The sequence below is a fragment of the Xyrauchen texanus genome, chromosome 11 (genome assembly GCF_025860055.1).
Source record: "Xyrauchen texanus isolate HMW12.3.18 chromosome 11, RBS_HiC_50CHRs, whole genome shotgun sequence".
Taxonomy (NCBI): domain Eukaryota; kingdom Metazoa; phylum Chordata; class Actinopteri; order Cypriniformes; family Catostomidae; genus Xyrauchen; species Xyrauchen texanus.
Window position 1 is genome coordinate 10866285 of NC_068286.1, and position 16398 is coordinate 10882682.

A 16398-nucleotide genomic window follows, 5' to 3' on the forward strand; every position below is an offset into this window, starting at 1 on the left:
AGAACAAGAGCAAAGGACCTTGTGAAGATGCTGGAGGAAACAGGAAGACAAGTATCTATATCCACAGTAAATTGAGTCCTATATTGACATAAACCAAAAGGCTGCTCAGCAAGGAAGAAGCTACTACTCCTAAACTGCCATAAAAAAGCCAAACTACAGTTTGCAAGTGCACATGGGGACAAAGATCTTAATTTTTGGAGAAATTTCCTCTGGTCTGATGAAACAAAAATAGAACTTGTTGGCTATAATGATCATCATTATGTTTGGAGGAAAAAGGGTGAGGCTTGCAAGCCGAAGAACACCATCCCAACTGTGAAGCATGGGGGTGGCAGCATCATGTTGTGAGGGTGCTTTGCTTCAGGAGGGACTGGTGCACTTCACAAAATAGATGGCATAATGGCGAAGGAAAATTATATGGATATATTGCAAAAACATCTCAAGACATCAGCTGTGAAATTAAAGCTTGGACACATATATACACACACATATATATATATATACCACACACACACACACACACACACACACACACACACACACACACCACAGATGCAAAAAGTTCAAATTATGCTTTTAGGACAAACAAGTCAAATAAGAATGGATATAAAAGCTTGCTGTCTGAACCTAAATATTTGAAGAGAGTGCATTTCAAAATACTCATTATCCCTGCAGTTAAAACACTGCAGTCATACAGAGAGAGAATGAAGGAGAAAGACAGAGAGATGACAGAATGGGGGCAGTCACTGAATGTTATAAAAGTGCCTGATTTAAGTCTAATGTGAGTTTGAGTATGAACTCTCCTGGTTGGGTAAAGCAGTTTGACCTCACTGGAAACATCCCACAATTCAAAGACGTCACAATAAATCTTCAATTCATCACAGACAGTCCTTACCTGACACAGTATAAAAGTACACAATATGGCCAAAAGTATGTGGACACCACCTCCTTATTAACAAGCTAGGTTACTCCAATAATTCCAGTGAAGATTAATCATACAATAGCATTTTAGGGCAATATGTGTTTCCAACTTTGTGGAAGGCCACTTTTCTATTCCAGAATAACAATGCCCCTGTGCACAAAGCAAAGTCCATCAATAAATGGTTTAAAGTGTCTGGTGTGAAAGGAGGACTTGATGGGCCAGCACAAAGTGCAGACCTGAACCTCACTGAACGTCCTTGGGCTGAACTGGCATGCCATCGCCCAACACCAGCACCTGACCTCTGATGCTCTTGTGTCTTCTGTAAAAGACTGAACTCTGCCTGACCCTGAAAAATACACACACATAGTTTGTAGCCTACTCTTCGGCCAGTTTGCTTTAGATCTGTCTTGTAGAGATGTTAGGTCAGTGGTCAGACCGTAACTAAACATTCTCACCAAAACAGCAACAGTTTGATTAATCACGCAAAACACAGACATAGATAGCACAGGGCCTCCGGCGCAGCTGTCCCAAGAGTCAATGAGATGGAAAGGATGACCTATATAACATCACGCTCCAGAGACAAACGTGCACACACACACACACACACACACATATCAGGTCAGCATGATGCAAAATGGAGAACTAAATTCAGACAGACATTCATAACAACAGATATAGGCTCAAACACCCTCTTCCTCTACATCCATCTTCAATATATCACACCAGAGCATAACCGCACTAGCGTAAAACATAGGTGTGCACACGGATACACAAACGTTCAGTTTAAATAAGCTAAACAAGTGCATACCGCATAGAGGGTTCCCACTCATGTTTAACCAGAGACTTTCCATGAGATTTTCCATGAGGTTGTTTGCGATAACTGGATAAGGATTTAAGTCATTTTATTTAGATTGCGCTCACAAACAAATTCTAAATGATTAAATGTGTTACAACAGAGCATAGTGACAAATATATATTTACTACAGAAATGTCAACCAAATTTCTATTACCTTAAACCTAAAAGAACATCTTTTTATTAAAAATAATAATATTTAATAGTTTAATACTATTTCATCAACCTTACATATAATTTTTTACAAATGTGGACATCCCAAAAAATCCCTAAAAGGAAATTTTGACAGATTTGGCTATCTTCTGGTACATGTTTGTCCCCAAATAATAGCCATGTACACACACACGCACACATTCACGGCTCATTGGTTTTGTCGCAGCTCAGAGGGAGGCTACAAGGACATATTGCAACAGGAAATGGAGCACAATAAAGGCCATGACACACAACTACACACACAGCTCTGCAGATAAATAAACTTTATTTCAAAGATGTGAAATGAAAACGACTTTCATATGCTGAATTTTGTACTCGTGGATGTCTTAGCTGTTGATGTTAAATCAAACCCAACTCTTTACAGCATTTGCTGGTGGGTGTTTAAAGCTGGCGTCACACTAGCCGATTTTACCAGCAATTTTCAAGCATAACCTTTATTATCCTTTAATAGAGGATAATCTATTAAAGGATAGCGTAACCTTTATAATCGCCAACTAGTAGGAAAGAAACGGAACTCTGATTAGCATCTGCCACCAGGAGGTTGATCTGGACTCACTGCTGTGTTAATGGCTCTGAGAACTAGAAAAGCAGATCAAACTTGTTAAAATAAATAATAAAATAATCGCTCTGCCGCTCAGCCAGGCTATTGTGGTCCCAACATCTGACCAATGAGCTTCTTTTACTAAAGAGTGGACCAGACGCCTGTATCAGTTCGGGAAAGGAGGATGCGGGAGCCAAATCCACATTCAACAAGGCTTTAATTAGAACACAACATCGAACTGAAAACAAACACACACGGTCAGAGCGCGGCCGTGTGTGTCTCTCTCTCTCTGGTATCCCCAGCACTTCCCTTATCTCCTTCCTGCTGATTAGGCAACTCAGTGCTGGGCATGTATCCTCACAGCCCGGCCACACCCTCCTCATCACAATGTCATGCTGATCTGAACGTATCAGTGATCACATTCACAGCCACACATCATCACAAATGTTGATTGTAATCCACAGTGATTCTGTCACCAAGCATTTTCCTGTGTTCTTCTCCTGCACAAACATTACTAATAATCATAAATTAATGGAATCGACTACGAATGGCCCTTTCACATAGAAAGCGCTAAAGTGGCGCTAATCAAAAAGCAATTTTAACACAGTACGGTACATGCCGTAAAGCACCTATCAGCTGGTCTTGCCCTCCATCCATCACGGACGAGAAGAATGACAAGTTTACAAACAAACAAACAAGTTCTCCAGCAATCAGATCGAAAAAATAAAAGCAAATTTCTCTACAATATGATGCAGTGATGATGAGAAACCTTTCCAGAAAACATTCCAGACACTTTCACAAACGATTTCAGTTCTCCTGCTGGACAAGTTGACTGGCAGTATTATCATGTATACACAGTCAGAGGAGCAATTAGAGAAAATAAAGTGTAAAAAATAATACTAATGTTTAAAACCGGTTTTCGCTCGGAACAAGTGTGATTATATGCCACTGCCACGCATATACAGTATACTTATGTTAAGTATATTTGTTTAAAATCACTGCATAACGCACACTCACAATGACTTTTAAAACAGAATTTTTAATTGTATCTAATTTGTTCAAAACCCTTAAACGTGATGACACTTAAAAGCGCTAAGTGTCTATATAAATGCACACAATAAAACATAATTCCACTCCAACAAAACCCATTATCAGATACTTTAAAACTTAACTGTTGTTGGGGGCCTGGGTAGCTCAGAGAGTATTAACACTGACTACCACCCCTGGAGTTGCAAGTTCAAAACCAGGGTGTACTGAGTGACTCCAGCTAGGTCTCCTAAGCAACCAAATTGGCCCGGGTAACCTCCTTGTGGTCGCGATTAGTGGTTCTTGCTCTCAATAGGGATTTTGCACTCCAATAATGGAGTGGTGGTGGCGTAGTGGGCTAAAGCACTTAACTGGTAATCAGAAGGTTGTAGGTTCGATCCCCACAGCCACCACCATTGTGTTCTTGAGCAAGGCACTTAACTCCAGGTTGCTCCGGGGGGATTGTCCCTGTAATAAGTGCACTGTAAGTCGCTTTGGATAAAAGCATCTGCCAAATGCATAAATGTAAATGTAAACAGGAGGAAATTTAAACGCTCCAAGAGTCTATATAAATGCAATAATACAGATCCCATTATTAGATACTTTACCAATGACAGCTGCTAATGATTATTAACAATAGCACAAAGATAAAACTTTGTGGAAACACCAACAAGTTTTTTGGTATACAGAGGCAAACATTCAGTCCACTGCAAGTCACAGCAATAGTAATGGCAAAGAATAACACTAAAAGTCTGTAAAGGTGTTTATTAAAAAGGTGATACAAAGGCAAAGACGTTGTGATATATTTTATATTAGAGATATGACAATTCACTGAATTTGAAATAAAAAGGCAAAACAAATGCAGCAATATGGAATAAATTAAAATCCAAGTAAGATCAGATCATTTTTAAAGGGGATGCAGAAATATAATTTGATACAAATGAAATACACATCCTCAATGCTGGTTCAGAATTTCTTCCTCGAGTTCCTTCAGCGTTTAATGTTAGTGGTCAAAACAGCTTTCTGTGCTTTCATGCCACCTGTTGCGCTGGTTTTAGTAACTGCAATGGCTTCTGATATGTGATCCAATGCTCTTATTTTATTGGTCAGGGCATTTCATTGCCCGGCAAATAAAAAAAGAATTATTATACACGCTCTTAAAAATAAAGGTTCTTTATTAGCATGCATGGTTCTATGAAGAACATTTAACATCCATGGAACCTTCCCATTGCACAAATGGTTCTTTAGCCTGAAAAAAGGTTCTTTAAATTGGTTCTTTGAAGATTTCTGGGAACCGGAAATTATTCTATGGCATCACTGCAAAACAATCCTTTAGTAACCTTTGTTTTTATGAGTGCACTCGCTGTAAAAAAAAAAAAAAAAAGCCTCGCTTTGTCGGTGTGCGATCTGGTGCACATGTTTGCTCCAGGTGTGAATGGCGTGACATTTCGAGTTTGGAGTGTAAATGCCTTAACAAGTACAACTGTAAATTCAAGGATTAATCTACACCTTCCAAAAAGCCCTCAGACAAATCTAATGTCCTCACAGGACACCATTTCAACACTAAACTAATATAGTGAGTTAAACTGTAAAGAAAAACATATTTTTTTTAGTGCTATACATTTTCTATAATAATAGGCATCTGTCTCAAAAAGGACCAGTTAGCAGCTGCATCAAAAAAAATGTCTCAAGGTTTGTTCTGCTTGTGCACTCTACATACCTGCACATCAGTATGCAACAATGTCAGTACTATCAATGGATACAGAGACTTGGACTATGAAGTTTACTTAATCCCCTGTTGAATATGCTCTTAATAGTTAAAGGCAAAAGAATCCATATCACATAACCCTGTTCAAATATTTCACAGCTCAGGGGGAAGTCCAGACGGACTTAGAAAAGGCTTATTAAAAATGCAATCTTTAATTAATAATGCTGCATTAGATAAATATTAGAGGGAGTTAAAAACATTTGCTTTGCATTAATCCCCTTTACTCAAGAAACTGTGGATCATATCTTTAAACAACTCGCTTCTAAATTATACAATCATGAATCAGGACAATGGTCTTATTTTTCCAAGCACAGACAGGTGTGTGTGTGTGTGTGTGTGTGTGTGTGTGTGTGTGTGTGTGTGTGTGAGTCAGTGCGTATTTGGCTAGGGAAATATCTGTGCAACACCTACTCCACCTAACACACATAATAAATAAATCAACCCGATCCATGTAGGAAGTGTTACATGCCAATATCAATAATGCAGTCCTGCAGCACATCTCCCTTACCACATTATAGTAAGTCTTGCAGAAGTTAGTGGTCTCAAACCCCTTGGGCGGACTCTTCAGTGATACAGACTTGGGAGACACAGATTTGTCTGTTTGAGAGAGAAACAAAACAAAAGGAGGCTCAACATCTGGAGTAATTTTCTTTCTGTGAGATTCAATATTACAGTAAACCTCTCAAGCAGTCAGTGAAGGAATATTAGATTTAGATACCTAGAGGGGGAGATCTGAGATAACAGGAATATATTACAAAATATTCCTCTCTTCAGTTAAAGATCACATGCAAGATATGAATTCTTACAGTTTTTTTCCCTTACATTGATTTAAATGTAGTATTTCCCTTTGTTTTTATTTAAATCTCAACAACTCTACAAACCAAAACATTCATTAGTCGTGCCTGCTAAGGCAAGCATCACTATTACTGTTTCTCAAACTTAAATTTAGGGTACACTTTTTTAGCATGCCGTTCCATCACGTCCACAGTCACGTTTTCGTTTGTATCTTTTTCTCTCCGTTTTGACCTTCCACCCACACTGAATTGGCGTTTTTGTAAGGGAAAACTGAGCTTTTTGAAAAATACAACTAAATAATATAAGAGAGTCTGGTTCGCTAATTGCGCTCAAAAGTATGGAGTGAAAAGGAGTGTGGAGCCATATTCAGAGGATAGAGGTAGTGGATTCTTCTGGTTGCAGCAGTTCCTGTCTTTGTTTAAAGATGGCGTTTCCTTCCTATTCAGCCCTGGATGTTAAGGCTTTTATGTCATGCTAAAGCATTTCCATTCAAGCTGGAGCTGAATACACATTAAGGCTGTTTTCCCACGCATGTGTGGGAAGCATCTGTGTGGTATAATGGGGTGTACATTCTATTTATGTTTGGAATGGAGAACAATAATGGTCTGGGGGGGTTTGTTTATCCTACTATGTGCATGTACTGATATAAGGTTTTGGAATCAGGTTAATTTTTTCAAGATACATGTCTCAGTACAGACTGGGGGTTGCACTGAATAATTGACTAGTGGAAGAAGTTACTGACTACTAGTCAATCAAATATGTTTATATTCCAGTCAGACTAAAAAAACAGTTAGTCTTTTTAAAATGTAAACCGACTGAAAATCGCCCCAGACCGACTTTTGCGAAGTTGGACTAAAAGACCTAGATAATGTGATTGTAGCCCGCCTTCGTCCAGCATGTAGCCTATCCACATAATCGGACCACAACTTGCCTCTGCATTTTGTGCAGGCATTCTTTTAAAGACAGATTTGATGTGCAGCATAGATACATTATTTTATTAGTATCGTAATTGTACAGACTATTAATGTTTAACGGCTAGATACATTTGGAATTGCATAAAAAGGTCAAATAGAGTGAACCACGACCGATTAGCATTCATTAAGCAACCATGTTGCATGTGATGGGGGGGACCTATGAGATGGTCTGAATTTAACGGGAGCTTTGAAAAATAAAAGAAAAAATTCTTGCAAACCACTCCAAAACGAATTAAGTATCGCCCGCTCGGCACACTCATGGTAAAGGGCTTCTTCGCTCAGAGCCAAAAATGAAGTTTGACATACTGTTTGCAAACATTCAGATTGTTAGAAGTGTTTAGAGGACCATTTAAATATTAAGATGCTCAAGACTACATGTAAAACATCAAGTTTACACAGGATCAGTAAAAGACACTGTATTAACTATTCAAGATGATTTAAAGTAATATACATGCAGTACATAACGTGTAATTTGTAATGTTTACATTTTGCATACATGGTGCTAATGTGCTATCACGCTATACCATAATATGTGCTGATTGCACGCTGTTATTGTAATTTAAGATGACACTGATACTATGGCAAAGATGGTTGAGTAAAAGAGTGTAAATGTGTAGAAGTGGGCAGATGTGTGAATGGCTTTCGCTGCACATGTCATGCGAGTAAAGCAGCATATAAAACAGTGTGTGAGTAGGCTGAATGGGCACCTAAGAGTATTTAAGTATATTTGAATCCTTTTGTAGACTAATTAAAGAAAAGAAGGTAACACTTCACAATTAGGTTCCATTTGTTAATACTAGTTAACATGAACTCACAAAGAACAATACTTAAAGCATTTAATAATATTAATGTCAATTTCAACATATACTAATACATTTTTAAAATCAAATGTTGCTATAGTTAACATTAGTTAATGCACTATAATCTAACAATAACCAACAATGAACAATTGTATTTTTGTTAACCAACACTAACAAAGATTAACCAATAATGTAACAAATACATTAATTGTTTGTTCATGATACCTAATGCATTTACTAATGTTAACAAATGGAATCTTATTGTAAAGATGTTCTAAAAAAAATTCTCTAAACGGACGATCATACAGTAGGCAAGTTTGCACCAACTCACTAAAAACTCACGCTGTCAACCTGAAAGTAGGTGGCGCTCCAGGTCACACCTAGAGGTCGACCGATATTGTTTTTTTCAGGCCGATGCCGATCTTTTGAAATCCGGGTGGGCCGATGGCCGATTAATGCTGCCGATTTATTTTGGCCGATATTTGGCCGATATGTGCTTGTTTTTAACCTCTTATTTGAACCTTTTATTTGAAAGATAAAATGTAACACAAATAATTACTTAAGATAGACAACATTTCTCAACAAATACATTTATTGAACACTTGACCAATCTGCACTTGTATACTTAAATTAAAAATGTATAATGTAAAAACATATTGTATAAATAATGTATAACAAATATATTAAATAAACAAAGCAGGTGTTACGAACTGCTCCGAGACACCGAAGGTTGAGATCCAAATGCAGCTTTAATTAAGGGGCAATCCAGACACGTAATCCAATATTCAGAGCATCCAAGAGAAGCACAGGCATAACTAGGGATGGGTATCGTTAAGGTTTTAATGGTATTACTATCTTACCGATACTGCTTATCGATCCGGTACTTTAACGTTCTTAGTATATCTATATATATATATATATATATATATATATATATATATATATATTAAACAAAGATAAACGTTATATAGGCACAGTGATTTAATTTCAGGAAGGTCTACTAACATTAACTGTTCAGGTGTGGTCTAAAAAGAAATCTAATAAAGTAATCAATTGTAAAATAACACTGCATAGTTTATCATAGATAGAGTAATGCTTATTAATGCAGAAGTTATTCATTCAAGAGCTGTAAGTGATTTTCTCTTTACCTTTTGTTGTTTGATTCGCAGTAATGACTCAATCGTCACATGTTTAATAGACAGCTTCCCCTTTAAGAACGAGTTCAGATCTAATAGGCTCCTGATGCAGCATATTTTCTCCCCAACTATTTCCATAACTACATCCATTTAAGACATAAACTGTGTTTAAGTGAATTCTCACATATTTTTGTGTATAGTTGATCGTTTAGACGCATGAAACCCAAAGTAGCCTATTTGCTTGTCTCGTTGCGGTGTGTTTCGGAGCGCACGCCGCCTTGGGACCGGTATCTCTTGCCCTCTTTTTATTATTAAACGCGTCCCGCAATTTAGCAACAGTAGCATTTTACAACAATCACCGATCGTGCTGATTCTGACGTTAAGTTTGAGTTTTAGGGAGGAATGTCAGTGCACCGCTGTGAAGGGAAGGAAGTTGTGCTAGACAGAATGCGGCTTATGTATAAATATTCTTTTTATAATCTTTGGAAGGCAAAATCTAAAATAAAATCAGACTAATAATCACAGATCTAAACCAGGCTACGTTTGAATGTTTAGTTCTGTCACTCATTAAGCTGGGCTGTGTTGGGCTCGTTTTGTGCTCGCTGTGGCACCGCGTGAGATATCGATATCTCTCTCTCACACTGCGAATAGCTAAATTGCATCACAGACAAATGGTTTCATATTATTATACATGGAAATGGCTGGAGAGATAAAATTAATTTCTCTTTATAGCAATAAAGAATGTATTTTCTTAATTTCTCCAGTACCGACAGCAGAACCGATAACGTCCGAGCTTACCAAAGCCAGTCCTTCAATAGCCTATAGTGCTTTGGTATATTTTTATTACTTATTTCTCTGCATTGAGTGACAACCCTCTCAAATATAAGACACACAAACAGAACAAATAAAAGTCTCAGATTCACTGTCTGTAATTGCAAAATTCTTGCTTACTTATTGTGACATGATAGCAACCCTTCTGCTGTGATAATGCAACTTCAACTACAATATCAATATCAAAAGTAGCCGAACGTCATGTCAACTATCGCGTTTGTCACGTTTTTTCTTGAAGTTGGCAGTAACATATCAAAAGTTTTTAATTAAATCTAAAGAAGTTATACAAATGTAATCCTTACTGTTTTCTCCAAGGAACTTAGCTCCTTCCTTAGGCACTGGATGAGGTCTGCTCACTCTGCTGGAAAATGACTCTAGGGGCAGTGGGCGTCCAACACGTGTTCCACAACAACACTAGGCTGCCCACAGATGCGCCTGCCTAATAATCGGCTTGATATGCGTGGATATTGGCCGATGCCGATTATGTAAAAAATGCCAAAAAATCGGCCGATTAATCGGTCGACCTCTTGTCACACCTACTGATGATGTGGACCAATACCAGTAAAAAAGGGGTTTAGCAGCCGGTAAGACGTTTTCCTCAATGTTTGCGCTGGCGAGCTGTTACAAACCACTGAAACAAACTCAAAAACACCTTCTTTTTGGCCAAATGTTGTTCTAAATGACTTCACATCTGTTCGCTCTTTGATTTCATATGAAGTGTGCAGGGCCTTTTACAGCTCTCTTTAAGGTCTTCAGATGAAATGTGCGAACATTTATTCTATTCTAAGTTTGCTGCATTGTGTTTGGCACCTGTACCCATTTTGGGTGGGATGTGCACAACTTTTCTCCCTGGTATGCCTGTAATGTTGACATAATCTTACTGTTTTTAGATTTTGTGGACAACAGCCTTTCAGTTCTTTTCTGGTACAGTTTCCTTAAGCCTGTAAGTCTTCTTTTAATCACCTTTTCAATGGACCCATGAGTGTGGGCATATTTCACATGCTTAACTCATAACATCTCAAAAAGTCCATATAAAATGAAGCTTTTAAAATCACCCAAATATTTCTAATAGGGCTAAAATGTTTAGAGCCTAAAACGCAGATGTCTGTAGCAGTCTGGTTAGATTCCTAGTGTATTTATACAGTCAGCAGGTCTTTCAAGAACATGTTACATTAGCACTATTACACAGAAGGAAGTCGGCAGGTAAATGGAGTCTATAAAACTCTTCTCTTCATCTCCTCTGTTTTCAGTGGCAGTCTGTGGTGTCTAAGTAACAAAAGCTAATTTCGAATTAATAACCACATAAGTTGCAACAAATGACAATGCAACAAAACCTTTTAAATGTTTCAAAGTGACAAACACTAACCAGAGCCTTTGATCTCTTTGACATAGTTGCTAGGGAACCAGCCGGCCTTGCCATTGAGAGTCCCCTCCCACCAGCCGCCCTCCTCCTGGCGTGTCACCTGGATGATGTCACCCTTACTGAAGGACAACTCGTCCTCATTGGATTGCTGGAAGTTAAACTTTGCTTTCACCAGCACATGAAGGCCACTGTTTTCAGACATGTCCTATAGAGAGAGTAATAGAGACAAAGAGAGTGAAGGTGGGAATAAAAAAAATAATGTCTCAATTTAAAGAAGCACTAAATATATTATTCACTAAATAAAAAAACTAAAGTTTCACTCCCAAAGAATTAAATAATAGAGTTCTAAAAAAAAAAAAAATTTAAATTCACTTACTGTACATCAGTGGCATATAAAAACCCTCCATCTGCTCTAATACAACAGTCTCAAATCAGTCTTAACGTTCGACAATGATTGTCTTGTAATGTATTGTTGATGCGACACTTTCATGGCTAAAGCAGCAGCGGGGCATAAATGGCCTATACTTAAAGCATTAAAGAGAGGAAACTTCTTTGTTTTACTGTGCTGTCTAATATTCCCTCTTAAGCTCAGCAAGCTACCGTCATGCAAAAACGCTCTCCAAGAAGCTGCTTTGCACAATTAATTTGAGAATTGCTTCTCTCATTAAAACCGCCAGCAAAAAATATTAATGCTAGTAGTCGATCACACTAATTGACTTGTTAGCTGTTGGATGACTAGTCAATTAGTTGACAACCATGGCACATCCCTACTTCGGAGTGCTGAGTTTAAGTGGGGGTGTGGCTAATCAACAGCTCCGATTGGTGCAAGTTCCAGAATGGCTAAAACTGCTTACAGCACCTTTAACTTGACACACCATCCTGAAAACCACGTGCTCCTACATGATATGCTGAAAAAACCAGATGTGGCGAAATGGTCAAAGATAGAGTTAGACCGATATATTGGTTTAACTGATTAATTGGTCCCAAAACTATCAGTTATCTGAAAAAAATATATGCCATTAGTTGCCGATATTTAATAGGGATGCACCGAAATTTCGGCCGCCGAAAATTTTCGGCCGAAAATGGCACTTTCGGTTTTCGGCCGAAAGAGAAAAAAGGCCGAAAATATGAGCCGAAAATATATACCTCCTCGCCCCGCCCCTCAGTGCTCAGATTTCAATCTGGATCGATGCAGCCCTTATCACAGCTGTTAGATAATTCCACAACGGCGCTACCAAACAAAGGCCGATCATGTCAGCGGTGTGGAAATTTTTCAAAGTTTCTGATAAGGACATCAAATTTGCGATCTGCAGTGTTTATTCAGCAGAACTTTCAAGATATATATATACAGAATACAGCAAGAGATTCTACAGGAAAATGTCACAACTAGCGCAGCTACACCACAACTTGAGACGTATAGCTGAACTACGCCAGAAGCGACAATCTCCTTGACTACGGGCGCATAAACAAACACCGATTTCCTTTGCTTGCGCGGATTGCGCACAGGTATTTATCTGCCCAAGCACCAGCACAGAGAGTGAGAGACTGTTCAGTGCAGCATCTCATGTTCTTGATGAGCTTTCTGACAGGAGAGACTGTCAGAAAGTTTAGCAACTTTTGTTCTTGAAGAGAAACCTGTCACTTGTAGTTAAATAGAAAGCGGTCCAATATGATGTGAATAGCAATTACATTACACTTGTTCTTCACTTGAGGATACATCTGTCGTTTACAGTTGAGGTTGGATTTAGTTCAATTACTGCTGTTTTGCACAATCATTTTCACTTAAAGTGTACATACGTTTACATAAACAGAATAGAGCACTGATCTATATATATATAATTATATATTATATAGATCAGTGGAATAGAGGCCCTCTGCCATTCTGTGTTCTGCCTTTTTGTTTTAATTAAAATTACTGTTGCATATTTAAACTTTTTGAAAGATGCTAGCTAAGTTCATTACTTGACTGTTGTTGTGCATATAATAGTTTTCTAAAACTTTACATTATTTGGATAATTGTTAATAAAATCTGTAAAATTTGATTTTTACAGAACTGAAAGAAGAATAATATTTAATATAGTTTTAATATATTTTTTGTCCAATTTTGTTGTGCTACTTTCAATAAAAGTTTGATTTTATTTTATTGGTTTGTAGTTTTTCAATTCAGATTAATTAAATTCATGAAATTAATGAAAAAGTATAAAATTAATACAATTATACACAACATGTTTTTTTTTTTAAATAGGTAAAAATTTCGGTTTCGGTTTTCGGCCAAGTGCATCCTGGATTTTCGGTTTCGGTTTCGGCCCAGAATTTTCATTTCGGTGCATCCCTAATATTTAATTTAAATTTTTTTCCCCTATTTTTTTTTAATTACTGTGATGTGGCGTGGCCAAGCGACGTCTGTGGAGAGCGAGGCCAGGCCAGGAGAAGGAGAACGTTAAGGATTGATACCGGTGGGAAATTATCTCTAACTGCTGTAGAGAGCTGCAGGACGATAAAAGGGCGTCCAGACTGTCAGAGGAGAGAGAGACGCACAACGCTGACTGTGTGCTCATGCATTTTAATTTATGCTGAAAAGAAGTTGGCTGATTGACGATGAAAAGTGTAGAAATAAAACTCATGTTGGATTGTTCACCTGGCTTCCGCTTCCTCCTTCATAAAGAACTCAAGAAAGTCAGAGACTTTGTCACAATTACTTATCAAGAAACCTCATCTGGTGAATCTATATGCTGTAAAAAGCTTCATTCAGGTAAATACTTACCTATATAGCATTGTCAGGGATCAAAATCTGTCATTTAAAAATAAGAGACACCAGTGTATTTCCGGGTTCTAAAAAGTCCCACTTTATTATTAGGATTTTGGATGACAAACTGCTTTTGTTATTTTATTCATTCTGCATTCAATTTCTGTGCCCTTTATAGAAAGGAATGAATAAGATATTTTTTTATTATAATATAGATTGATTTGAACAAACTATTGGCAGATTAGTCAGTTATTGTCTTTTCCACCCAATGGGTATCGGCAAAATCCACTATTGGTCGACCTCTAGTCAACGACATACATCTAGCGTAAATAAACATAGCAAAAATAAAAAGCAGTGCGAACAGACACAAAACCATGTTTGGTGTAATAGCCCTCAATAATATCAAACTCTTATTTCACCAACAGAACTTAAATTGAATTTAACAGGTTTTAATCTGGCTGGTTCTTTTTGATCTGGAATGGTTGTGATGCTCACCAGACTACGAAACTGGTTGTACTTGTGTCTGGAGGATCTACTGTGAGTGGACAGACAGTTGATGGAGTCAAAGGACTTGATCCTGAGAGAAGACGAGTTACGAAGACACACAGAATCGCTCCCACCACTGCAATCTACAACCAAAGAGTAATAATCCACAAAATAAATGCCCAATCACTCAATGTCTAGAGTAAAAGAATACCATTAATATACACAAACACCTCTACTGCACATATCTACAGCCGGTCAATGCTGCTAATAAACAAAAAGCACCCCAGAAACTTAACTTGTCAAACAACACATAATCCACTGAGTGATTACTGTAGTTGTTTTAGACACTTCTTACCTGAAGTTGCTTTATTGAGAGCAACCAAGCAATTCAAGACCTTGGTGAAGTTCTGGCCCTGAAGTAGCTCACTGGCCTCAAATACCTGCAGAGAGAACATTTTCAGAATTACAAATTGCCGGATGGTTCATGAATTAATGTTGAAAAGCTTCAGGCCTAAATCTACATTTGGACAGACAGTTTTAGGAGAGGGTGGATTGCAACTTCTGCCATTTAGTGCTACATATGCAAACAAAGAAACCAGGTTTTTCCTGCATAGAGAATTACTAGGCGGCTGCCTCTATAAAATTTTGTGCTGCCTCTAGCTGTCTACAAAAATCTGGAGGGTGTCTTCATGGAAAACACTAACAAACGTTGCACTCAGTGGATTGTCATTTGTAACTACAAATCTAGACAATAATAATAAAATAATTCTGTTGACGAATAGTCGCTTGATGTCGTTTAACATAACGTGAGATCATATAAAACTATTATGATGACACGCGAGACGAGACGTGCTGCAGCTCGAGTGTCTCATAGAAACACAGATCACAACTTGGCAATACATCTTTATTTCATCCTTAATTAAAGCGTGACTAAGTAAATAAGCACAAACTCCAAAACCGTCATTCTCTGTGCGGTCAGAGCTGCTTCAACCAGTCGTAGAAGTGACCCAATCAAAGCGGGATACGAGACCGGGAGAGATTTAAAGTTCTGCCGGCTGAATCGCACTCTAACACTCTCACCCCCGCTGTCTGCAGCCCGCAACGTTATCATCATGAGATCATCATGATAAGATCAATCTTATGTGTAAAATAACACTAAAAAGACAACAACAATAAATTGCCTGTGTAATATATATACAGTGAGGAAAATAAGTATTTGAACACCCTGCTATTTTGCAAGTTCTCCCACTTAGAAATCATGGAGGGGTCTGAAATTGTCATCGTAGGTGCATGTCCACTGTGAGAGACATAATCTAAAAAAAAAAAAATCCAGAAATCACAATGTATGATTTTAACTATTTATTTGTATGATACAGCTGCAAATAAGTATTTGAACACCTGAGAAAATCAATGTTAATATTTGGTACAGTAGCCTTTGTTTGCAATTACAGAGGTCAAACGTTTCCTGTATGTTTTCACCAGGTTTGCACACACTGCAGGAGGGATTTTGGCCCACTCCTCCACACAGATCTTCTCTAGATCAGTCAGGTTTCTGGGCTGTCGCTGAGAAACACTGAGTTTGAGCTCCCTCCAAAGATTCTCTATTGGGTTTAGGTCTGGAGACTGGCTAGGCCACGCCAGAACCTTGATATGCTTCTTACAGAGCCACTCCTTGGTTATCCTGGCTGTGTGCTTCGGTCATTGTCATGTTGGAAGACCCAGCCTCGACCCATCTTCAATGCTCTAACTGAGGGAAGGAGGTTGTTCCCCAAAATCTTGCAATACATGGCCCCGGTCATCCTCTCCTTAATACAGTGCAGTCAGCCCTGTCCCATGTGCAGAAAAACACCCCCAAAGCATGATGCTACCACCCCATGCTTCACAGTAGGGATGGTGTTCTTGGGATGGTACTCATCATTCTTCTTCCTCCAAACACTGTTATTGGAA

The 16398-nt window shown here is 38.1% G+C and overlaps 1 protein-coding gene across 2 annotated transcripts in view; it reads right to left on the reverse strand.

Annotated features, from left to right (window-relative positions):
- LOC127651924 (rho guanine nucleotide exchange factor 7-like) overlaps nucleotides 1–16398 on the reverse strand; it is a 45710-nt gene that overhangs the window by 19447 nt on the left and 9865 nt on the right. For both annotated transcript variants that reach the window (XM_052137992.1, XM_052137991.1), the window contains exons 3-6: nucleotides 14807–14891; nucleotides 14461–14594; nucleotides 11223–11424; nucleotides 5829–5917 (exon numbers count right to left, since the gene is read on the reverse strand). In XM_052137992.1, coding sequence (XP_051993952.1) covers nucleotides 5829–5917; nucleotides 11223–11424; nucleotides 14461–14594; nucleotides 14807–14891 — 510 coding nt within the window. The remainder of the gene's footprint in view (nucleotides 1–5828; nucleotides 5918–11222; nucleotides 11425–14460; nucleotides 14595–14806; nucleotides 14892–16398) is intronic.